This window comes from Mytilus edulis, unplaced genomic scaffold (genome assembly GCF_963676685.1).
Source record: "Mytilus edulis unplaced genomic scaffold, xbMytEdul2.2 SCAFFOLD_167, whole genome shotgun sequence".
NCBI lineage: Eukaryota > Metazoa > Mollusca > Bivalvia > Mytilida > Mytilidae > Mytilus > Mytilus edulis.
The window spans coordinates 35870-61336 of NW_027268603.1; the positions used below are offsets into that span (position 1 = coordinate 35870).

At 32.5% G+C, this 25467-nt stretch overlaps 2 protein-coding genes across 3 annotated transcripts; one reads left to right on the forward strand and one right to left on the reverse strand.

The window, feature by feature from the left end:
* The first annotated feature begins 4798 nt into the window (after positions 1-4798).
* LOC139507902 (uncharacterized) lies at positions 4799-12353 on the forward strand. Its single transcript, XM_071295881.1, has 4 exons — positions 4799-4859; positions 5100-5139; positions 11548-11741; positions 12207-12353. The coding sequence occupies exons 1-4, from the start codon at positions 4805-4807 to the stop codon at positions 12302-12304; spliced, it is 387 nt and encodes a 128-aa protein (XP_071151982.1). The 5' UTR covers positions 4799-4804; the 3' UTR covers positions 12305-12353.
* A 1998-nt stretch (positions 12354-14351) lies between these two features.
* On the reverse strand, positions 14352-21025 carry LOC139507903 (metalloproteinase inhibitor 3-like). Of its 2 annotated transcripts, none has more exons than XM_071295882.1 (6): positions 20652-21025; positions 20162-20283; positions 17623-17720; positions 16834-16936; positions 15930-16051; positions 14352-14929 (listed from the first exon to the last, which is right to left on the reverse strand). In XM_071295882.1, exons 1-6 carry the CDS (start codon positions 20768-20770, stop codon positions 14708-14710), a joined length of 786 nt encoding a protein of 261 aa, XP_071151983.1. In that variant the 5' UTR covers positions 20771-21025; the 3' UTR covers positions 14352-14707. The 2 variants fall into 2 exon arrangements, with proteins under 2 accessions (XP_071151983.1, XP_071151984.1); XM_071295883.1 differs by having other exon boundaries at positions 20162-20276; positions 20652-20846.
* Between the last annotated feature and the right edge of the window lie 4442 nt (positions 21026-25467).

The following is a 25467-nucleotide window of genomic DNA, read 5'->3' on the forward strand; positions in this document are numbered from 1 at the left end:
TCACATTGCTAGTCCTTTGCTTGTTTATAAAACAAAGGAGGTCCATGAAAGAGCCCACACAAACGCTCGCACACTTATTACTTTCGGACTTATAAATTACCTTAATTTTCCTAATCAGAATCGAAATAATTGATGCAAGCTTTACTTTATTGTAGTTTTAACATGCGTAGGCATTATATTCGCGTTAGTTTAGCTCGGGCAAAAATAATCACGAATATAATGCCTACCCATGTTAGAACTACAATAAAGTATAGCTTGCATCAATTATTTCTAAAACAGTTATGGACAGTTCTTACCTGTAGCATGTTGAATAGTTCTACCCACGAACAGATTCACAAAGTCACATTCAATCCAGAACAATTTTTTACAGTTTTACCTTAGAACAGGTTTTACAAAATGATTTTACCCTTTCAGAGTTATTTTGTATAAATCTTCTATGACAGATTATAAATGCTGACAGATCGGAAGAGATAAATAAAAAACCTGATTTTAGCTATATGGTCCAAGGACAAATGCAGTTATCGTTATTTGGTTTTCGTTGTCTTTTGAATATGGCCCCTAGAATAAACAGTGTATAACTTGTATTTTTTATATATACCTACCCAATTTATTTCCTGATATTTGATGCATGAAATATTAAGTGAGGGAGTGAAATTACATGCTTCAAAAATTTGTGTGCTGAATCTTTAATGTTAAGTATTGATATGGTCTAGTTAAAAAAAGTCAAAAATTAGTATGTCTGAAACTGACTGAATGTTAGACCCCCTTAACACAGAATTGTCCATATTTTGAGCTAGAGCTGGTGAGGTTTCTATAATTTTAACAGTATTAGTCCCAACACACTACACTGTAAAAAAAATCGTTTTGAGATAGACCAGATGCGATTTTTTTTCTAATTTGAATTTATTGTCTAAAAGAAATGCACTTACGAAATAACTGTGTTCTAGGGCCACATGGGGAACAATTTCCTTATATTGATTGTTATTTAGGTCCGGAAATAGAAAGAATAGACTTAATACTTAAAAATCTATTTTCGAATGATAAATCCATATCTTTTATAAATGTGACTATATTGGTTTTATTTCTTATGCCTTGATAGAGCGTTATTATTGCTGACACGGAGTGTCATCATTGTCATCAATTCACAAGTCATCGTCACAGAATTATACGACTTTTCAAACTTTCTTTTTCTCTTTTTACTTTCTATTCTCTTTGTTCACCTATCAAAGCTAGTATTATATTGCATAAATTGTTTGTTTTATATGCATGTCCATTATATGATACTATTATTGTAACTTTATATTGTATTATGGAGAAGACTTCATAAGTATGATGTACTTGTGTCTAATCCATTTTGCTTTAATTCAGCAAATAAAATATGTTTAAACTTAAACTTATATCTTTTTAAAAATATTACTATGTCTATTGAAATAATCGGCACGGGACGTTTGCGCTTTTTCATAGGACATTTGCGCTTTTTTTTGTGGACACTTGCGCTTCAAAACATAGGACATTTGCGCTTTTTAAAAATGGACATTTGCGCTTTTTACATAGGACATTTACGCTTTTTTTTTTATATATATATCTATAACTTCCCAGCCTCCTCTTTTATCCGGTCTTGGGACCGGTAGGTTTGACCTGGCAGAGTTAAAGTCATTCTTTATGGTTAAAAGTTTAAAATTCATAGCACCTTCATATGTCATAGCACATTGTTGATATATGTTTAAAGCGTATGTACAGAAATAAAATCAAGTACTGTCATCACAATTACAGGTCAGTTTTAGCTTGATATTTGAAGCCCAATGAGTGAACAAATTTTGCTCTTGTTAACTGTCCTGATTGGTACTTAGCCCACATTTCAAATAAATGATCGAGTTTCTCCTTTTCAACGGTACATCTCCTTGAAAGGTCTCCAATTTGTAGGGTTTGGTCGACAAGACATATTCATTTTTTTTCTTTACTAGTCACTATAACTTTAAAATCCATGTTCACTGTGTAAATGTGAACTAACTAATGACAAATATAAGTTAAATTTATTTATGTAATGATTTACTTCTCATTAAGATTAAAGGTAGTCGACTATAGGTAAAAAGCGCAAATGTCTGGTGAATTTATTATAGGTGAATCAAAATTAAAAGCGCAAATGTCCATAGTATTTGAAGCGCAAATGTCCTATCGTTTTACAGGTAAAAAAGCGCAAACGTCCTGTGCCCGAAATAATATGATATTTTTGGGGGGATTTTTTTTTTTTTTTTTTTTTTTTTACATATATTGATTTGGTAAAATCTATCCCCAATTCTATGACATGTACGATCAAAAACAAAGAATTTCTCAGTGACTGTTCAATACGAAATCTCTACTTGTAACTGATTTCAAAATTAAATTATATATCACAAGTAATTGTTTTGAAATGAGCCGAATGATTGGGTGTTTTCATCGTCGACAACTGAATACTGATGAGGACGACAGAGGAAAAGTAGCTAATATAAACGTATTATACATGTATTTAGCCTTGCAAATTTTTTTAGATGTTTATTATTTTACATTGTATTGTATTAAATGTCTCTGTTATTATATAAGAAAACAAATAAAATAAAATGGCCACAGTGTGCTATTTTTACCTTTTTGAACATTTTGAACAGGAACTTATTGGTAATTGTCTGGTTCACGGATGTATGATTTTAAAAGGCCTATAACAATTGATCAATAGGTCGATATTTAAGTACATCTATTTATAAAATACCCCTACAGTACAGGTACAGTCTGTAAAGGTATATTCCAAAAATGTCTATATGCCGTATTTTATTTGAAATGTCCGAATACTTTGTATGATAAGATAAGATAATATATTCTTTATTTCAATTAATGGGCACATGGAGAGCAAAGAAATGTAAACAGATTTATGGGCAAACTGGGAAAAAAACGTGTTAAGAAAACGTGTAAAAAATGTTTAATCTTTCAAAATAGTTTTTTTTTCAATTTCCCTAATTTGTCTAAAAGAATAAAATCAGACCCGTAGGAAACAACACATGGAGTTTTCTAAGTTTTAATATTCATCAAAGTCATACTTAAAACTAGATTTGCCATTGCAAGTATAATAGCGGATGGCACTCATCCCACATTGCCACTACACTTCAACTATTTTGAGAATTTTAAACAGTCAATGCACAAAAATACTTCACAACTCAGTTTGGGGCATTTTTCAATTTTTTCGCATTTTTGAAGTTGCCATGGTAACGACGGACATTTTGAAATTTCAAAGTTCAAAAGTCCAATCATTTCTTAAGATGTTAACATTTAAATCAATTTTCAATAAGTTTGGAAGATTTTGAAATTTTTGATATTTTTGCCGTTTCCATGGTTACTGTTTACTGTGTCCATTTCAAAATTCTAATAACAACAGCAACATTGATTTATATAAAGTTATATAATCATGATGTTTCATTGTATTTCATCTTATATTCTTAAGAAATTTAATGTTTTTTTCCTTAGGGTAAGTGTTTAACTCTTCTCCAGTTTCCATGGCAATGGCAGCCATTTATTTTTCACCTTCATATTTTTGTGAAAACTAAATGCGCATGTCTTTTCCCATATTTTTTGTTCATCTTTGTAGCAAATAATGAGTATGTGTGACACATAATGTGCAAAATGAATGGTCGAGATTGTTCGTTGAAGAATCGTTAACGGAGACGAACTTTAAGCATTCGGCAATCCTCGGTAGAATCCGCTACTCTCAGAGGGTACGGAATCGGCAGAGTTGGGACGAATTTAAGGAGTTATGAAAAAAATGTAATGTTCCTATGTAAAGAACCTTTGTACTGAAAATAAATACAAACTTAAAATCAATCAGTCAGTGAAATGTCTCTTTCGTTGTTCATTCGTTTATATTTTTTTTTTCAATATCAACATTATATTAATAGGTTCAAAATATATTGTTATATTTATGTTTCATTAATTGTCTTGTCATAAATCCGGATTGGTTTTTACGTTTGAATTTTAAATTCTCTGAACTCTTTTTGCTGGCCCTTTTAAAGACTACACGTACGCTATTGAATTCATTCATTGTAGGAGGCCTTACGACGACAACCTATAGTTGCTTGAAGCCGCTTCATTTAGACTATGTGGGATAGTTGTCTCAGCAGCAAGCATACCATACCTCTTTGTTCAAAACGTGTTTTCTTTCGTCTATAGCTTTATTTGTTATCATACCTCAGTTTGTATTTTCTTCATGAAATAATAGACGAATAAATTTAGAATTTCTACGAAATTGTCTGAAAAATTTGAAAACAACACGGTTTAATAATTTCTTGCGTCCAAAGCGCTTTTCTGGATTTACCTTCATCAGGAACGCTCAAAGCCAAACATTTGAAATCCGAGGGATGTATATAAGTACAGAAACAGTTGAAGAGCTATATGACAAAAATACCTAAAGTAAATACCAAATTCAAGATGACTTTTATCGGTTAATAATTTCACTATTTACTGAATATCAAACGAATAAAAAAGAACTGTGACTCATAGTCCTAGCTTGGTACAGACATTTTCCTTATGTAGAAAATTATGAGTTAAGCCAGGTTTTATATCTAGCCTAAACCTCTCACTTGTTATGTATGACAGCCGAACAGATTGGATCAAAATGATTCAATGTCTTGATTTTTGTGTGTGTTTTTTTTTTGTTTATAGACCGTGAAAACTAACACTTTAAAACAATGAATTTAAGTGATCCGTTATGGTTTGCTTTCAAATAATAATATGCGTGTATATGGTGTCAGTATACAAATTTAAATATAGTAAATTGTTCAAAATGGCTTCCCGATCGTTGTGGATATTAATACAAAATGTATCTGTAGTGACCATAGGTAATGTTTTTTTATAAATACAGAAAAAATTTAAAAACAGTTTTTCAAATGAGGTGATTGTCATAGTCAGATATTTTTACATATACAAGAAACATATAAGACAAATGTATTATAAAAACGATTCTTTTCTACAAACATTTTAACCTATCTAGTTACTGTTAAGGAACATTGTATGTTTGAAAATATAAAAATGGTTATTACTATGCAGTCAGTCTTTCATATTTATTCTTCTTTTTTCAGGACTTTTTGAACTCGTTGAATCGACTAAACTTGATCCTGAGTAAGTTTTTGTAGATAAAAAGGTGTAATTCCATGCTTATGTATGAAATAAAAAGAGAAGTAACATATAATATTAGCCTTGAGTGAAATAGAAAGCTATCATTTGTGAAAAAAAACAAAAGCGACTGCATGCATTCAAAGTGTTAAATCGTAGTGTTTGGAACAGTAGTACAGTAGGACCGAAACAATTCAAATATAATAGACAAATTTGTTTGTCAGGAGTCAGGATCCTTATATTTTTTCCTTTCCACTTTGCGGCTGCGAGTGCTGCTTTGTAGCGACATTAGCCTAGTCTTTTTCGAAATCTACAAGGGTTTATTTTACGTGCAAGAGATGTTAAGAGCCTGTTGTTCAGTGGTTGTCGTTTATTGATGTGGGTCTCGTTACTCGTTTTAATATAGATTAAATCGTTGGTTCTCCCGTTTGAAAGGCTTGAAATACAAAAGTAATTTTGGGGCTTGCTGTTCGGCCAAGGCTTCGTGTTGAAAGCCGGTTTTTTTTTACCTATGATGGTTTACTTTTAACACATTGTGACTAGAATGCATGAGAGTTGTCTCATTGGCACATCGACATCTTATTTCTAAATTGATAATGTGCAGTGAACTACAGAGACATGCGAACATATAACGAAGTGAAATCAACTGCTTTGGAAATGTAAGTATTCCCTGTTCCTCACTAACCCCATGCACCATCCTGTGTAGTCTAGTATTGATAAACACGGCAAATTTCAATCTGAAATCTGCTGTGGGAGCAGCACATATCAGATTGCTCTGCCAGTCCGAAGTTTTTGTCCTTCTTGTTGGAACCCAAAGGATATCATTGAGGTGTAAAAATAGGGTAAACCATAGACTTAAACCATCCGACAGCAAAAACATATAACATGTTAAACATCTGTTTTGCTTTGAGGAATGTATAAATACTCAGTCAAGTCTGATCGAAATGGAAACGTTCATTCCAAAACAATTTAAAAGAGACGGCGTGTCACGTTTCCTTTGTGTGAAAAAAAACTCTTGCAAAGGGGTATCTGTATGTGGCCAAGTTCTCTCTATCATGCCCTATCAAACAATCCCCAACTTTCAAGTTCATGTCGCAGTCAAAATTCCATACCATACATCCGGCCGAACACTTTGGGGAACCTATACTTATTGGAATTATTGTAGATGATAATACTTGAAATTTTTGCCCCTAGATGTTACATATACACAAACAACAATCGATCTTTCATATTGTTGGCCCTTTTTGTGCAACACTAATTAACAAATAGCTTGTAGTGAAAAGTAAAATCACAAAAAAACTGAACTCAGAGGAAAATCAATTCGGAAAGTCCATAATCGCATGGCAAAATCAAATAACAAAACGCATCAAAAACGAATGGACAAGAACTGTCATATTCCTGACTTGGTACAGGCATTTTCAAATGTAGAAAATGGTGGATTGAACCTGGTTTTATAGCTAGCTAAACCTCTCACATGTATGACAGTCGTATCAAATTCCATTATACTGCCACCGATGCGTGAACAAAACAAACAGACACAATAGGTAAAAATGTCATAAATAGGGGTACAGCAGTCAACATTGTGTTATCATCTTAATCACTATAAAAACAACAAATGTAACGAAGAAGCACAAAAAGGCATACATCAAATTAACATCCTCATTTTGATTATATTATACGATTTTATTTGTCTATGTAAAATGCACCCATCAAGGAAGGAGGGTTTTCAGTACTGGTGTAAAATTGCGCGTTTGAAATTCGCACAGGTAGACATGACATAATTTTGTCGTTCAAAGTATGACGGGATGCATAAATACAGTCACGCAAAAAAAGATATAACAAAAACTAACTTCACAGTTAAAGTAATAATAATAAATAAAATAATAGTGTGGTTCAAAGTATGACGGGATACATAAGTACAGAGTCACGTCAAATGTATATCACAAAAAAGTGGGCTAACAGTAAAAGTAATATTAATAAATAAAATAATTTTGTCATTCAAAGTATGACAAGATACATAGGTACAGAGGCACATCATAAAATAATTTTGTCGTTCAAAGTATGATGGGATACATAAGCACAGAGTTACGTCAAAAGGATATCTCAAAAAACAGACTTAACAGTAGAAGTAATATTAATAAAGGCAAATAAAAGAATAATATTATACAATTATTGACTTTTGATGAGGTTGATACAATGATTTATCAACCCCAGAGATGTGATATTCACCAAGGCCAACGGCCGAGGTGAATATCACATCTGGGGTTGATAAATCATTGTATCAACTGATATCAAAAGTCAACAATTGCTTTATTATATGACTCTTTAGTTCTCAGTGTCATTTTCATATTTTTAGATTGTGAAATATATCCTTGGTTAGATGGTATTTTGCCTAGACTGTTTTTATTTTATGCTTGGGTTTGATTTTTAGGCATATTTAATTCTGCATAATTAAAACTAGAAGAATATTGTATCATTTCAATTTTTAAAGAACAAAACATGAACAATATTGAATACAACAGAATAAAAAATTAGATACATGTACATGTATATAGTAAATTTTCACTTAGAATTTCACTTTAAATTTAATTTCCTCATTATTTAACGATGGAAAGCGTTTTTCAGTAGCTACTTCTGCTGCTCCAGCCATACTTTGTTGCCGGAAACATGTAACTGTCGTCTGTTAGATCGAAACGATTTTATGTCGAGAGCGCTGATTGGTTGATATTTATTCGGTCGTCCAATTAAAAACCATTTTATTTATACATCCCTTAAATAGCTAACAAGAATTCCCAATCTCCCATACAGACAGAGTTATCGTCCTTTCCTCCTAATGAGGAGGAAAGGACGATAACTCTGTCTGTATGGGAGATTGAAGAATTCCCCGTTTCTATATTTAGGTACACGGGCGCTGTTCCAAATCTTATATTAACCTCTCGTGATTTTTGCCGCGGTGAATATAATGTTTTACCAAAGAGGATTTCCTATGCTTTTAGCCAATGAGAAAACAGAAAATTTATAGTCATATAATAAAACACGTTATTAAGGTAGCACAATACAAAGATTTTTTCACTCCCAATCAGACAACTTTAAACTGATGTAATTCATTTCATCCTTCTTTATATTTTATAAATGAGGTACCAAAAGAAAGAAGAAAGATTAATCTTTCAAATTGTGATAATTTCATTATGACATAATTATTACATAATTAATTATTATGTAATAAGTTGCTTTATTGTTATGTCCACACTTGAATGAATTTAGCGTCTTTGTTCTTCATAGCATCCCAAAATATTTTATAGATTCTTGTACAACACAGCTTGATCTCCAAAACTGTGTCTCAGATTTCTAAAAACATCAATAGAACAAATTTTATACCCAATTGAATTTAGTGGTCTCTTACAAATTGATGTTGCAAACTTCATTGAAGATTTATGAGAGAATGAAATACAATAGGAAAAATCTGAGACACAGTTTTGGAGGTCAAACTGTGTTGTGCAAGAATCTATAAAGTATTTTGGGATGCTATGAATAACAAAGAAGCTAAATTCATTCAAGTATGGACATCACAATATGGCAAATAATTACATAACAATTAATTATGTAATAATTATGTCATAATGACATTATCACAATTTGGAAGATTAATCCTTCTTCTTTCTTTTGGTACCTCATTTATAAAATTTAAAGAAAGATGAGTGGAATTACATCAGTTTAAAGATGTCTGATTGGGGATGAAAAATCTTTGTATTGTGCTACCTTAAGATGATGAACAACGTCAGTACGCAAAATTTATACTTCAAGACCATCGTGTATTATTTGTGAAGTTGATACGGAATATTTATCAACAAGTTCTGTGTACCTTCCGATGAACTTTTTTAGAAAAAGGACGAGACGTTCTTTGACATACCCCTGGTTCATCAACTTTCTGCCCAGACACTGGTGACGTTTTACAAAGTCTGAGTAGGAGCTGCAAGCTCTTGAATACCGAATAAGTTGGGAAATGTATATTCCATATGCAGGTGAAGTTGGTATATTGCTACTCAGGTGGGGAAATTGATAATTTCAAAATCAAAATCGTCTCGTTTGTCATAGATTCTGATGACTGTGTATGTCAAATTCGAGGTATAAGTCTAAAAATGAGGCGGAGGAAGCCGTGTCTGTTGTCTCTTTAATTTCTAGTTCTGGTGGATATACTAATGGAACCCAATCAGAAAAGTTCGGATTGTTAATGGAAAGAACATCATCAATATATCTGAAAGTGAAATTAAATAACCTGATCTTCTTGTTTTTGACAAGTATCTGAAGGAACTCCGATTCATATGAAAACAAGAAGAGGTCCGCAAGGAGAGGCGCGCAGTTCTTTCCCATAGGAATGCCGACAATTTGTTGAAAAAGTCTTCCTCCAAACTCAACAAATATGTTGTCGATAAGAAACTCCAGCATACTGACCACTTGTTCTTTTGTGTAGCATGTTTTACCTTTTTGTTTGTCACTATTAACGAAATATGCCTTATGAAATCCCAAAGTTATAAATTTATAGCGTATGCTACCATTTTTATGTTTAAAGGCATTGTGGATTATTTATTTTAGGCGATTTTTCAATTTCACATGGGGAATGGTGGTATACAGGGTTGAAAAATCAAAACTTTTGATAGAACTAATTTCAGAAATAGACTGAGATTTAAAATTGTCTAGAAGTTCTTTAGAATTTTTAAGAATCCACATATGGTTAATACCACTACGCGAGTAAACAGTTTCACAGTATTTCTGAAGACCCTCTTTCACTGCGGATAAAAGTTTAGTCAATCTAATGGACAATTCTTTAGTGGAACATGAAGATGAGCCATCAATATACCGTTGTTTGTACGGAATTTTATGAAGCTTTGGTATCCAATACAAACAAGGTAAGTCCTCCGATTTGGTGTTCAATGTAATGTTTATTGAAGCCATGAAGGACTTATGATTTGCTAAAATCTCATCCTGAATATGTCTTTGTATGTGGGATTACCTGAGTGCTCCTTAATACCCAATTCTTTTACAAGACATTCGTAGTAATACGATTTACATACAAAGACAATATTATTTGAAGCTTTGTCCGCAGGAACAACAACATACTTATCATGAAGAGATGATAGACATTTCATGGCCTCTTTGTCTCTGAAAACGGACTTCGGTCGATCGTTCACACAGTTTTTCAACTTGTGAATGCGACGTTTTATCAGAGACCTGATAGTTTTAACCCATTCTGACAAAGTGTCCAGTTAAACTTCTTCTCGCTTAGCCCATGCTCTGGCGTAGTCCTCAATGGAATCCATAATTATTTTGAAGTTGTGGTTCCAATTGATGTGTTGGGGTTCTCTAAACTTAGGACCATGAGAAATCACCTTTCGGAGATTTTCATGTTAAATTATGTTTAGATCTCCAGTTATAACATGACCAGAGGGGCTGTAATTATAAGGCGAGTGGGAACAGTCAAATGTCGGAGGGTTTTTTAAGTATTGTTCTAAGTCAAGGTCCTGCAATGCTTGTTAATAGTTAAATATTTTAGGTGCAATGGTTTTGGTGTAACTGTAGGATACAATAGGAACAGATTGATTTTGAAAATAAATAGGAATTTTAGATGTTACCTCCTTGTGATGTAGAACGTTGCCGATATTGATTGCATCAATTCCTCTATTGGCAAAATCAACAGGAAGGAATTTCCTCTTTTTGTCGGGATCAACTAAGTTCTTAGTAGTTTCTTAGTCAAGGGAATGGTCGTATTTCACACAAGTCTACAAGCAGCAAATAAAATTGACAATGGAAATAAGGAATGTGTCAAAAGGACAAAACCCGACCAAAGAGCAGAAAACAGCAGAAGATTAACAATGGGTCTCCAACACAGCAAGAAAATTACGCACCCGGAGTCGGGCTTCGGCTGGCACTAAAACATGAATACAAACCACCGACAAGGGATGCATACTATAAGAAACATATACATTTTAGAAATTGATATTCAAATTATAAGAGATATATTTAATAAAATATAAAAACCAAAAATAATTAGCAAGAGATGTATTACTAATATGATACAATATTAGGGACATTTATGCTGTTTTACTATTTAAAATTGTTTTTCGTATTTTGGTACCAATAAAATAAAGTAGTCTCCATTCTTTTTATAAGCAACATAAACTAATCTTTGAAAGACATTAGATCGGTCTATTGAAAGCATCGTCCGATTTCATACTAAGTGTAAATGTACTAAATGCATGTATATACGGTAACTACAGACGGCCTCTATCAAAAGACACTGAAATGTCGTCTAGTAGTTTTATTTATAATCTATAATTTAATTCGAATATGCAAACAATTGTTTTTTTTATTATTTTGATAATCATGAAATAATTTCATTTAAACTGATTTTTTCAGTGCTGGTTTGAAATATTATATTATTGGCGGAACCGTATTGGGAATATTCCTAGCCATTGTTGTGATTTCATTGTTTGTACTCTGTTGGTGCTGTAGATTACAGAAGCCTAAAGAGGATAGGACAGAATTGAAGACACTAGATGTACGCTCACGTTTTAGTGAAGCAACAACACCAAAACACGCTGTCATTGCAAGTAAGCCATTATCATTTCTGTAACTTTTATGGTGTGTTTGATTGAATAATCTATGTTTAACAGCACTTTTCGCGTTATAATCTATTTCTAGTGGAAGGAAATTGCCTGCTTGGAGAAAATAACTGACCGTCTGCAGGACACTAACAATCCTAGTATATTAAAGTTGGGTCTGAACGTGCTGCCACGTGCGGGGTTCCAATTCCCAGTGTATTTCACTTAATTTTTTTTAATTTTGTCTTAAATCTTTGGCAAACATTATTATCTTAGAAAAACAACATCAGACCGCTTAAAGATTTGTTTGGAAAACTGTACATGAAGTTAGGATTGTCATTTTACCATCTTTTTTTTTCAATTTCGAAGAACCCGTATGAATATAAAAATATGGGAAATTAGGAAAATATTATAGACTTCATACCATTATATCATCAAAAAATATATTAACTTTAATATTCATGTGTGTTTTAGGTATGGCACCTCGCAGGGACTTCATGAAGAAAGGAGACGATCCATTACCTTATAAAAAGAAACCAAGACTTTTAAGAAGAGAAGAAAGTTATGTCTAACAGTTTTTAATGACTCAAAGGGGATTTTCATTGAAAAATATAAATTTACGCAGACTTAAAATAAATTTTATTAAAGGTTAATGCGTTGTTGATTGAAATCTGATTCATTCAGTTGAGGCTTAAGCTAGCAATGAGCTAGACACGAAAAAGACGACGTGGATACTTTTTACATAATGAATTGAAGCTGTGAGGTTGCTGTTACAAAAAAGAATTAAACAAGAATGTGTCCATAGTACACGGATTCCACACTCGCACTATCATTTTCTATGTTCAATGGACCGTGAAATTGTGGTCAAAACAATAATTAAAAATAGAAAATTCATAATAAAGGCAACATGTGTACTAAGTTTCAAGTTAATTGGACTTCAACTTCATCAAAAACTACCTTGACCAAAAACTTTAACAGACGGGCGGGCGGACTGGATCACCCTCCGCCATATTCGACACCGAAATAACACAAATGTCCTAACAAACAACACAATATTGCTGGGTCTTCTAAATGCTCAACGAAACCTCTTTCATTAGTTTTAACATCAATGCTATATGCTAACGATACTTGTATCTTGACATTACACAAGGTCTTGTTTTTCTCTGACTGTTTATGATGTCTTTACACTAAATCCACTGGATGTTGGATGTGTACGGATTGATAATTTAGTCTTCGATTTTTTAGATGTTAGTGGCTTTGAACAGGCTGTCAGATAACTGATAGTACTCTCAGATCTGTACCTAGTGTCTTTTTGTTGTTGGGATGTACAAGTACCCGGCCACATCCACTTGTATTTTTGTCCATCTGATGAGTTAAACCTTTTTCAACTGATTTTTATAGTTCGTTCTTATGTTGTACTGTTATACCACTGTCCTAGGTTAGAGGAGGGTTGGCATCCCGCTAACATATTTAATTCCGCCACATTCTGTATGTACATGTATGTACCTGTCCCAAGTCATGAGCCTGTAATTCAGTGGTTGTCGTTTGTATATGTGTTACATATTTGTTTTTCGTTCATTTTTTGTACATAAATAAGGCCGTTAGTTTTCTCGTTTGAATTGTTTTATATTGTCATTTCGGGGCCTTTTATAGCTGACAATGCGGTGTGGGCTTTGTTCGTTGTTGAAGGCCGTATGGTGACCTATAATTGTTCATTTCTGTGTCATTTTGGTCTCTTGTGGAGAGTTGTTTCATTGGCAAACATACCACATCTTTTTTTTTATAAGCCTTTTTAAACTGATTTTTATAGTTCGTTCTGATGTTGTACTGTCATACCACTGTCCCAGGTTAGGGGAGGGTTGAGATCCCGCTAACATGTTTAACCCCGCCATATTCTGTATGTTTGTGCCTGTCCCAAGTCAGGAGCCTGCAATTCAGTGGTTGTCGTTTTTTTGGTGTGTTTCATATATGTGTTTCGTTGTTTTTTTTACATAAATAAGGCCGTTAGTTTTGTCGTTTGAATTGTTTTACATTGTCATTTCGGGGCCTTTTATAGCTGACTATGCGGTATGGACTTTGCTCATTGTTGAAGGTTACCTATAGTTGTTAATTTCTGTGTCATTTTTGGTCTCTTGGAATCATACCACATCTTCTTTTTTTTATTTATACGCAATCATATAGGACTTCAGAATAAACGTGAAACGACCTACTCTAGGGTTGATGTAAGTCAGATGTAGATACTAAAATATTTCAAAGATCTTTTAGAGTACATACAGTATAAATCGCTTTACACAGGTACTCGTAATTCCAAACTTAAAAGACAAAATTAATATACAGAATTGGTCCTGCTTTGTTTCATAAAAAATAAGGGCCAATGAAGATACATGTTTATGGAGTGATAAATTGTACATTGTAAAGAGAAACCACTCTGATTTAAGGAAAACTTTTTCTCAACCGATATTACTAAGATGCATGATTTTTTAATAGGCGTCATATTTGCTAAGTTTTTGAGGACGTGTTTTTCAACTAACAATCGACATTCTAATTGGAACCAATTGTGCTCCTTTCTTGTCAGTCGGGTTTTCTTTTATTCATATAGTTATAGAAAAATAAGACCAATTATCAGTTCATTTTTTATTTCTCTGTTCCACTTATTCTTACATCGTAGTATCCAATTTAAAAACACACTTACATTATACTTAGTTACAGTGCATAAGGAGTATATTTTTAGTGATTAACATGTGGCAAATGCGCTAATATGATTTGGCGCATACAACTTAGTCTACATTTTAAGGTAAACTCGAAAATTACTTTAATTCAAATAGATGAGCTATGTCCAGTTGGATTGTCCATTGTTCACAAATATGATGACAGTCTGAATGAGGCAAAAAGATGAACTAGACAAAAACGATTAATGTAAAAAGTGAAGAGAAAAAAATGAAAGAAATCATGGGTAAAAATCCATCCAACACATGTTACATTGGATCTGGTATAACTTCGTTTGTAAATTTCTGGTCTCCCAGGTAAATATTGTCCTCACATTGTCTGAATTTTCTTGTTTCTCTCCAGACACACTCTTCGCCATTATGAAAACATATGCCATCGTCATGGTAACAATCAAACATAATTCCAAATTCCCACTCGCATGTGTTGTTGCTGTCCAGTTGTCCACATTGTCCTTCCCGGCAGAAAGAAAACTAATAAAACATAAACTGGTAATTAAAACATGAACATAGAAAAAATATATGAATGCATTTTAAGTGTCCATTTTATAAATTGCCAACCAAATTAAGAAAAATAGTATTGATACGAGCTCTGCTGAAATTCCGTCCTTAAAATAACATTAATAGTAAAACACACTGATCTTTCTGTTTTGTTTATAAAACAAATTGAATTTGTAAGATTTGAAATGTATTAGTTAGAATATTTATTCTAGTGTTCGTTTTATTTAGCCTTTTGGGGATGCATTAAGTATAAGGAATCATATGTTTAATTGTAAGCAGATATCATGGTTTACACTTTGACCATATTGATAGCCAGATAAGATCTATTCAGCATTCTATATCTTTATGATTGGCACTTTCCAAACATTTTTTCTGGACCTTTGATGGATGACAATTACACGAAGTGCAAACAGCTGGGCTACATATCAATCAAATTTTACAGATACTTTCTAAACTGCATTTTCCACCTCTTTCGTTTTACCAATGGCAAAATTCGAAATGAATCAAGTTTAAAAATTGGCTTTAAAATATTTTGTCATACCGGTGCCTTCCCTAGCTAAACTAAACGGTATGTTCATTTTTGAAGGCTGAACGGTGACTAGCTATTCCATCTTTTGGATACTGTAGTTTTAAAGTAGAATTGCTAATGGTAATATATGTATCAGTACTGATAAAAATATATTAATATGAGGTCGGCACGAATACTGCCATGAATTTTACAGATAATATAGACTTACATTGTACCTCGCGAGTCAGTCTCTTTGGACCTCAGTCTCTTTAGACTTAAGGGCATACGATACAGTTTTGATCCTGTATTTACAGTTTGATGAAATTTTCCATATAGGCTATTTTTTGCCTGATTAAATCAAATATGTTATAAAAAATATACCTTCATGTGCTACTTTTTGAGTTAAATGAGGTCGAAATTTTGTATATTCGGATTTATGGCCGTATTTTTTCGTTAGAGACTTACCTCACACTGACATCCAGAATCATATTTAAATCTTAGACCATTTTTTTGTGCCTTTGTCAGATTGTGGTATGGTTTTACCCATTCACAGATAGATGTGTATAGATTATCATCCATTATCGTTCCTGAATAAAATAAGAAAAGAAAAAAGGATTACCAATGTAGCTCTATTAATATTCCATTATTTTGAGAGGTAAACCAAGAAACAAAATGCAATAAAGACCCCTCAATAAATAATGACGATATCGCAATCAAAAGGCAATGATATAGCACGTTTTCTGCTGTTGTTCTAATAAAAGATGTTATTGTGGAAATCTCCAATAATGCATAAATATCATACAGTAATTTTTCTTGTAGCAGTAAAAGTTTACGCTGACAAAAAAGATCGATCTTTACTAAAATCGATCTTTTTAAGATCGATCCTTGGTCCAGTGTAAACGGGTAAGATCGATCTTCAATCGGACTTAAAAAGTCTACCTCTAGAGGTGGTTTTAAAAAGATCATTCTTATTTGAATCGATCTTTTTTTGTGTAAACGCTTTACTAAAATCGATCTTTTTAAGATCGATCCTTGGTCCAGTGTAAACGGGTAAGATCGATCTTCAATCGGACTTAAAAAGTCTACCTCTAGAGGTGGTTTTAAAAAGATCGATCTTATTTGAATCGATCTTTTTTTGTGTAAACGCTTTGATCGATCGCGATCGATCTTTTTTCAGGTGAATGTTATATTTTCACATGAAAATAAAGGTCAGACCGGTTCTTTTTATGTTGTAGTGTAAACGCACTGGATTGAATAAGATCGATCTCGATCGATCTTGCTTGTGCAATGTACACGCGAACTTGTCTTTTTAAGATCGATTCAATTTCGTTGCCAGTGTAAACGGGATAAATTTCAAAGAATTACTTGCCTGTAATGACATAGTTTACATCCATTTCTAACTCTCCAACCCCACTCCCAGATGTTGAAGAAATAATCATCGTCTTCGTTGCATTTTCATACTCTGGTCCTGCCTAAAAGATGAAAACAGTTCCTTAAAGGAATATTGGTATATTCGAATCACGCATGCAGACATTAGTTATAATATTACTGTTAATGTTTTGCGTCAAATACATACACATGAGTTTGCCCGCGTCCCATGCGAAAAAGCTTGGTATTTTCCTCTGTCGAAAGATTTGCGCGAAGTTATTGATAGTCTCTATAAAACATGAAGGATGAGATTTACATTCTGTAATTTGATAGCCTTATTACAGGTTGTCGTTATTCAAGACGGGAATAAAATAAGTAAAAAATGTTCATTTGCCAATATTTCATTATTTGACCATATCTGTCTGTTTTCAATAAGAAGGCCTTATTAGATAAAACTTATAACTTCCCTTCTTGATATCTCCGACAATTGAAGTCAAACTACGGTATGAAGCCCCTTCAACATCATTTAGACGTATAGAACAGACATGCTTATATTTAAATTTATGAAACCAATGACACAAATAAATGTATTGTGCTATACGTTTTTGTGTCTACAGTACTATGGCCATAAGGAACCATAAAACGAATAGCCAGTTACGGTTAACTTTGCCTGCGTTTGTTGGAGCCTCAGTTTCGAAGTATAATACGTTAATTTATCAACAGGGATTTTAGTACAAATATGTAATGAATCTAGTCAATAAGTAAGCTTTTTAATAAATTATGGTTTTACCTTGAAAACTTTTTTGATGTTCACAATATAATGAATCGCCATAGGGAAACCTTCTTTATGATAGATAACATCTTTGTCCAAGATTCCTGCTAAAACGACTATTAAAAAGAAAATAAAGAATTGTACAAATTGTTAGACAGTTGCAGGATAAATTAACAATTTACCCATTTAACGTAATCCTCTTAGGTGATACGATATTCCGGATAGTGTTCCCTACACAAGTTTCTTTTAATCATAAAGGGTGGTTGCTGCCTTCACAAAAATAAGTTCAGTAACAAAATTGTTGGACTTATGGTTTCAGCGTTGACATATATTAAGATATAAAGCTACTGTATATTCGAATAGTAGTTGAACATATTAAATTAAAAGACTAGTGTAAACGATTTCTTCAAAGTCTAGTATAAATGACAAAGGCTGCTAGTGTAAAATATGCCTTTAAATACAAGTGAAAATGACAAAGGCTATAGTGTAAAGAATGCCTTTAAAGACTAGTAAAAATAACAAAGGCTATAGAGTAAAGTATGCCTTTAAAACTAGTGAAAATGACAAAGGCTAGTGTAAAGAATGCCTAAAAATACTAGTGAAAAAGGCAAAGGATAGTGTAAGTGAAAAACTAGTAAAAATGACAAAGGCTAGTGTAAAGAATGTCTTAAAATACTAGTGAAAATGGCAAAGGATAGTGTAAATGAAGCCTTCATATACTAGTGAAAATGTGTACATTATGCCTTTGAAGACTATTGTAAACTATAACGGCTAGTATACATGGTGCCTTCAAAGGTTTAGTGTAAACGATAACGGCTAGTGTAAAGAATGCCTTTAAAGACTAGTGTAAACGATAACGACTGGTGGAAATGATGCCTTCATAGACTATAGTGTAAATGATGCCTTCATAGACTAATGTAAATGATGCCTACAAAATCTAGTGTGAATGACAAAGACTGATTTAAAGAATGTTTTTAACTATAACTATAACGACTAGTGAATTATGCCTTCAAAGACTAGTGTAAACGATAACGACTATAGTGCACACGATAACTGCTAGTGTATATGACGCCTTCAAAGGCTAGTGTAAAGGATAACCGCTAGTGTAATAAAATTAACGGTATCAATTTTCTTGCACCAGATGCGCATTTCGACAATACATGTCTCTTCAGTGATGCTCGTGGCCAAAATATTTGAAATCCAAAGCTTATATAAAAGATGAAGAGCTATAATCCAAAAGGTCCAAAAAGTATAGCCAAATCCGTGAAAGGAAATGATGCCTTCAAAGCCTGGCATAAACGATAACGGCTAGTGTAAATGATGCCTTTTAAAGCCTGGCATAAACGATAACGACCAGAGTATACGTAAATGGTGCCTTCAAGGTCTAGTAAAATATGGCAAAGGCTAGTGTAAAGAATGCCTTTAAAGATGAACGGCTAGTGTTAAATTACGCTTTTAAAGATGAACGACTAGTGTTAAATTATACCTTTGAAGATTAACGACTAGTGTAAACAATGCATTTTTGTTTCTCACAATGTCAAGTTTTCTTAAAGACACTCATCGTAGTAAGAAACAAATGCGCTCTTAGTCATGATGTTATTAATATACAAAAGTGTCGCTTAGCCTAAGCATGATTTATCGTCAAACAATGAATCCACCACTTCCTATATAAACAAGTGTCTTCCGCCTTATTGTTGGAATGAATAAATCCAATTCAAACAAGTGTGAAGAGTTTAACAAGAATTTGAAGTGTGCCTGTGTTTGTTTTTATGAAGACTTAAAGTTAAACTAGTACGATAAGTACAAGTATATATGTTTTAATTACCATAACATGAAAATTGTACACCAAAAAAAAACCAACTAAAAATTGTAGAAATTTTATTTGACGAAGGCATGCCGCTTTTACATTGATAAAGCTATAAAACTAAAACAATAACTAGAATAATGAATGTACGCCATGCTCAAAGTTGCTTGAAGTGGAAACTACAAATCTGTAGCATTACTACCAGGAATAGAACAAATATAACTTTCACTTAACATACAGCAAGTTTTTTCTGTAACAAACTTTACTGAAACACTCTCCTTTCCTTTTTTTCTTTTTTTATTGTTGTTGTTAAATATGTTTTTCAAACTAAATAAAAAAAAAAGGTTTTAATCGAATACAACAATTTTTTGAATTAAAATTGCGAAGCCACATTTAATAAATAAATTTAATAAACACACATCTAGGGCAGATTTTGGTTTGACAAATGTACTTTACGGTTGTTGTTGTAGTAGTCATTTTAGGGCAATATCATATTCAAAAGTAAAATAACAAAAATACCGACCTCCAAGATATTGAAGAAACACTTTTTTAAACTATAGATTGAATCATTATCTCATAAAAGTATTACACGAACTAGAGCACAACAACCACAACTACACAACTCCCTCCGACAAAAAATATACAAACAAAGACGAAAAACAACAACGTGATCTAATACATTCAGCTTTATTTCCTACAGGCACGAATTCTGAAAAATCGTAAATATCTTATATACATGTAAATGTGTCTTACCAAAGTCCGATTCGCAGTACTGTTGTTGTGGATGACGGAGTTCACACATACAATCTCCATACTGAACAGCATGAAAAAGCAAAGCTGCGACCAAAATGTTTACAGCTGCCATTTTCTGTCTTCTGGAGAAAAAAAAAGAATGACATTTTCCAATGTATTACTGGAAATAAACTAGGAATGTTAGAATTATGTAAGTGGACTACAGCAATGTATGTCATTTTGTGTGTTTAGAAGTTTGTTTTCTCCGAAATGCTTTTTGAATATGTAAAATTGGTCGCTGACTTACAAACTTAAAAAATCGCCCCATTTAACAAAATAATAACATTTGAAAAATCGTTTTCATCATATCATTCATACAAAAAATATATAAAAAAAATATATATACAAGGACAGAACAAGAAAGAACATTTATAAAGAGTTACATTCTATCCATTTTTCAAGAGCCTATGGTAAATCTAAAAAAATACAATTTCAATAATAATACACTGACCTTATTTCAGATGTGATGAGCAATATACATGTGATTCGATGATGAAGAGACAGATTATTTAATATACAAACAATAATGAGTTTCGGATGATGTAGGTGAGAGCCTTCTTCCGTTCTCATTGGTATTGATGTCAGGAGTGTTGACAAATACTCAAGACTCAACCATGTGTAATCATCTCCTTATATCTGACTGTGCCTAAAAATAAGAAATGTTTAGTGGGAGGCCTTTGTTTTGTTTTTTCACTTTCTATTCCAAATACACAATAGATATATAAAAGATTATGTAAGAGTACACTTGAGGATATTGTACTTTATGTTACATTTTACACAGACACCTTCTTTTATTTTAAGATAAACACCCAAAAGCAACACGTGGTATGATTGCCAATGAGACAACTATCCACAAAAGACCAAAATGACACAGAAATACAATATAAGAAATAGAATGTTCATTAGTTTTGTTGATTATATTTTTCATTGTCAATAAAAAAAAATATATTATACAGTATCTTCTGTTTTTGGCTTTTTTAAAAATGAAAAATTTCGTATCGGATAACCGACATTTGGCTTCCGACGTTCGTAAACTTTTCACTTTTGAACTTCAACTTGACTTGAGCAACCACTTAAAAGGATAAATATATTTTTCTCCATGTTGAAGAGTATGATAAAAAGATCATACATAACATGTCATTTTTCATATCAGATGAATTAGCAGCCTACGGCTCTTGGGCTGATATTACATCTGATATGAAAAATGCCATATAATAATCAGTCTGATAATATCAACTCGAGTTATTTAATTTCAAGATATATGACTGTAAAAGGCTCGTTCATTATTACTATTTCAACTAAATATTGAGTTTTTAAACACATTTCTCTTGTGGTCTTCATGCAAGGAATAGATAACAGGCCACAATCATAAGATAAAACATTATAAATATAGTAATATTGCCCGTCTTGAATCTCAGAAATATATTGACCCTGTCACTATGAGGAAATTGGGAATTTTGTAATGTTTTAATTACAAATACATATAAATAAATTTTGTGTTTTTACTGTCTTCTGATTGGTTAAAATTATTAGTTTTATTTTCAATGTTGTCAATTTTGATGGCGACACGCCCACTTTGACGTTGTGTATTCATACGCCAACATGTGTGTACGTTGTTATTGTTAATATTAATAATATAAAAAGTTCTTTGAGCCTTAGTTTTGATAGAAATTTATTTATAATGAATGGCAATAATTTATTTTGATTTTATTGAACCATAAAACTAATTTTTGACTCTTCACATTTTACAAATCCGCTTCGCGGATTATTCAATGTGAAGAGTCAAAAATTAGTTTTATTGTTCAATAAATTCAAAATAGATAATAGCCATTCATTAAGTGTGGTTGATTGGATAGAAAAAATCAACACTATAAAGAAGTCGAAGAAATGTCCTTTACCAGTTTCGCAGTCTCTCGTCAAAAAGAAGAAAGTTCCCTCTAGATAGTCATGATAGTCCCCGACTAGGTTCAAACTACTAAAAAGGAAAGAAGTGTTATCGAAACATGGTAACGTTAGTTTCCAAACAACAGGTCCGAGTACACAGATATTTCGTAGTGTATTTCTTTGAGACAATAAATGAAAATTCAAAAAAAAAATCACCTCAGGCACCTGCGCTTTCTCAATAATATTTTTATCGTATGTTGTACTACTTTTGGGACAAATTAAATCAAAATTAAAAAAAAAAATCACCGGCTTTAACTCAAAATATGGACAATTTTATGTTGAGGGGGTCTTGAAATCTTTTGACAGCTTCCGAAGTGCTGATTTTTAACCTTTTTTAGTTGGACCAAATCATTAATTTACTTTAAAATTCATGCCTTATTTTTTTTACAGTGTAATTTCACCCCCTACTTGCTATTTGCGGCTTAAAACAAATAAATTTGGAAGAGGTATAAAAAAAACCTGGCAAGTAACACACTGTCCACACTAGGGACTACAACGAGAATCAAAGTACGATAACTGTGGTCTCAGACCAACAGTGACTTGGATTTGTAAACTAATAGTACACTTTTTATACAGTATTCATTCGTTCGTGCTCTTAACAAACATGTCGTGTAAAAATGACTCTGAAAAAACTCATACTTAAACTACAGTAGTAATTAAACATATAGCTTTTCTTAAAATTTATCTGAGTTCTGTCGCTTAGTCCGAAGAACATCACTTTAAAAAAAGTAAAACTAACGAAAATGGAAAATCTAACATATTTGTTTTTGTCATTGTTTTCGCGGGCCTTAGTCCGACTCAACATTATTATCTTTACATAACTTGACTTATATATTATACAAAATATATCCTGAACGGTACTTTTCTTAGCGGGCTGCAACGGAAAACACTCAAAATTTAATACGGCAAATTGATAAATAGGTTGAATATTTTTTCTGTTGGGATGCCTTATTTACCTTATTGGATACATATCAATTTACTATTTGATAAGTGACAGCGGCTTTTTTTGACAGGGTTAGTAAGGAAAAAAAGTAGTTAAGCAGTATCCTTTAATTTCACTTCCCGCTGTAAAGATGAAGGTCTCTCACTGAATACTAATTTGGAACTATGCTGAACGCATATATCATATTGAACTTTTAGATAAAGGATACAACAAATACAGTCTGTCTCCTATCTTGACGTGTATCTAGAAATTGGCAATGAGGGTCAGTTTGAAAACAAAACTTGACGACAAAAGAGATTATTTCGGCTTCCCAAGTGAGACTATAAATTTTTATGTAGCAACATTCTACCAGCACATGCATACGGAGTATGTATCTCCCATTTGATACAACATTCCAAGGCTGTTATTTTCTATCATGATTTTGTTGAAAGAGAGTTGCTGCTCACAGCTATTAAACCAAGAGTTCTAAGTGGTGAATCACCCCTTCGTTAATTTATGGACGCCATCCAGAGTTTGTTGACCGTTTTGACAGATGACAACGGATATTTCAAGTCAAATTGAAATAATTACAATCCCGTCAACTTTTCCTCGAATGTGACCTACCGAATTAAAAAAGTTTCTCAACTGGTTTGTACTAACATGAGCAACACGACGGTGCCAGTTTCTGTTTACACTTCCGGAGCACCTGATATCAGTTGTGGGGGTCGTGTTGCTCAGTCTTTAGTTTTCTATGTTGTGTTTTTCTTGTTTTGCCATGGCGTTGTCAGATTATTTTTGACTTCTTAATTTGACTTTCCCTTTGGTATCATCGCCTATCGTGTGCAGTATCTTTAAACTGTATACATGATGACCACTATAAAGTATATTTAAATGTAAATTTATCTCGGATTATCGTTTGATCAGTTTTATCAGATTTTATGGACTCCCCCTTTTTATTTACCTTTAAGTGAAATATTTTGGCTACAACTTGTTTAAAACTATATATTTCACTTGGTTATTAGTGAAACAAAATTAGTATTCCTCTCAAGACTAGAAACATTGTTCATGAATTCAGCTTGACTAAAATACGGACATAAAGATTAACCTAAAGAATTTTATTTACCAATAAAATGTATAATTGTTTGTTTGTATTGCTTGACCCTTATGTGTGTAATTTTGCAATAGAGATATAATAAAAAAAGTTTTATAACATCAAGTGATTTGTTAAATGTCCAGCGGAAAATATTTCAATCATCATCAGGACATATATATGTTAATGAGTAACACAATAAATACTGCTTTGCTCTAGAGAAACACACTGAATCGGATATAAATGTACAGGCTTACAGAGAGGTAACCATCCTTAAGAAAATTAGAGTAAATCACCCTACGAAGACGCATTGCTCTGACTCCAATTCGCCATGCCCAAGCTCATACATATAAAAGATTGACGAAGAAATTGCAAATACCAATTTTAAAGTTTTTGATTTGTCGCAAGAGAGATGGAACAAACTATGAGGCATTCCGTTACTTGAGGCGAACCCGTCAGTAACAATGCATGGGATCACCGCCGGTCGGGAGGTGGTTTTATAGTTTCAAAAATAAGAAAAATCATACTCCAAAACTTTCCATTTTCTTCACACGCACTTGTTACATGGTCTCAGAAAATAAATTTCCTTTATACCTGAATAGTGTTATATTAAACAAAGAAAATTCAAATCAAACTGAAAACATAAAAAATTATCAAGAAGTATTTTTTTTTTTAAATATTTAGTAGGTTAAGACATATAGAATCAATAATTCAATTATTTTGGGGAAATTTTAAATTGATATGTATATAATGACGGACACAATTATTAAGACTGTTAAAACTTTAAAAAAAAAATGATAATAGTATGTTTTTATTAACCTTTCGTGAAATTTGCTCGCAGCAAAATAACGATATGACAAGAAATCACGTAGTATAAATTCGTTCCATTATTAACATCCAGTTGGCGTAAAATTAACTTTTTAACTGAAAGTTTAGAAAAACAAATGAACATCAAAATGCCATGTTACCGCTTCTCCAGATAAAATCAAACTAACATAGTCATTGTACTGGAAATTAATTAAAACACGTTTCATCTATATAAGGGAGCTGTCATTTAATTTTTATGGGGGGGGGGGGGGGGCTAGGATGAAATTTGAAAAAATAGGCAGGACAGGATTTTTGAGTAAAAAAAAAGGCAGGATGAGACACTTGCAAAAAAAAAAAAAGTCAGGACGACAATTTAGGTAAAAAAAAAGTCAGGATAAACTAAAAAAAAAAGGCAGGACTGAACAGAGTGAAAAATAAAAAGGCAGGACAGAGATTACAGCTAAAAAAAAAATGCAGGACAAAATTTTTCCTCCTAGCCCCCCC

What these genes read in the sequence shown, in the direction of transcription:
- LOC139507902 (XM_071295881.1), top strand. Translation starts at nt 4,805, where the DNA reads ATGGCTTCCCGATCGTTGTGGATATTAATACAAAATGTATCTGTAGTG. An exon ending in TCGACTAAACTTGATCCTGA is followed by an intron (nt 5,140 to 11,547) that starts GTAAGTTTTTGT and finishes TGATTTTTTCAG; the next exon opens with TGCTGGTTTGAAATATTATA. An exon ending in AAAACACGCTGTCATTGCAA is followed by an intron (nt 11,742 to 12,206) that starts GTAAGCCATTAT and finishes TGTGTGTTTTAG; the next exon opens with GTATGGCACCTCGCAGGGAC.
- LOC139507903 (XM_071295882.1), bottom strand. Translation starts at nt 20,770, where the DNA reads ATGAGAACGGAAGAAGGCTCTCACCTACATCATCCGAAACTCATTATT. An exon ending in TGTAAACTATGTCATTACAG is followed by an intron (nt 16,052 to 16,833) that starts GCAAGTAATTCT and finishes TATTTTATTCAG; the next exon opens with GAACGATAATGGATGATAAT. An exon ending in ATTCTGGATGTCAGTGTGAG is followed by an intron (nt 14,930 to 15,929) that starts GTAAGTCTCTAA and finishes ATGTTTTATTAG; the next exon opens with TTTTCTTTCTGCCGGGAAGG.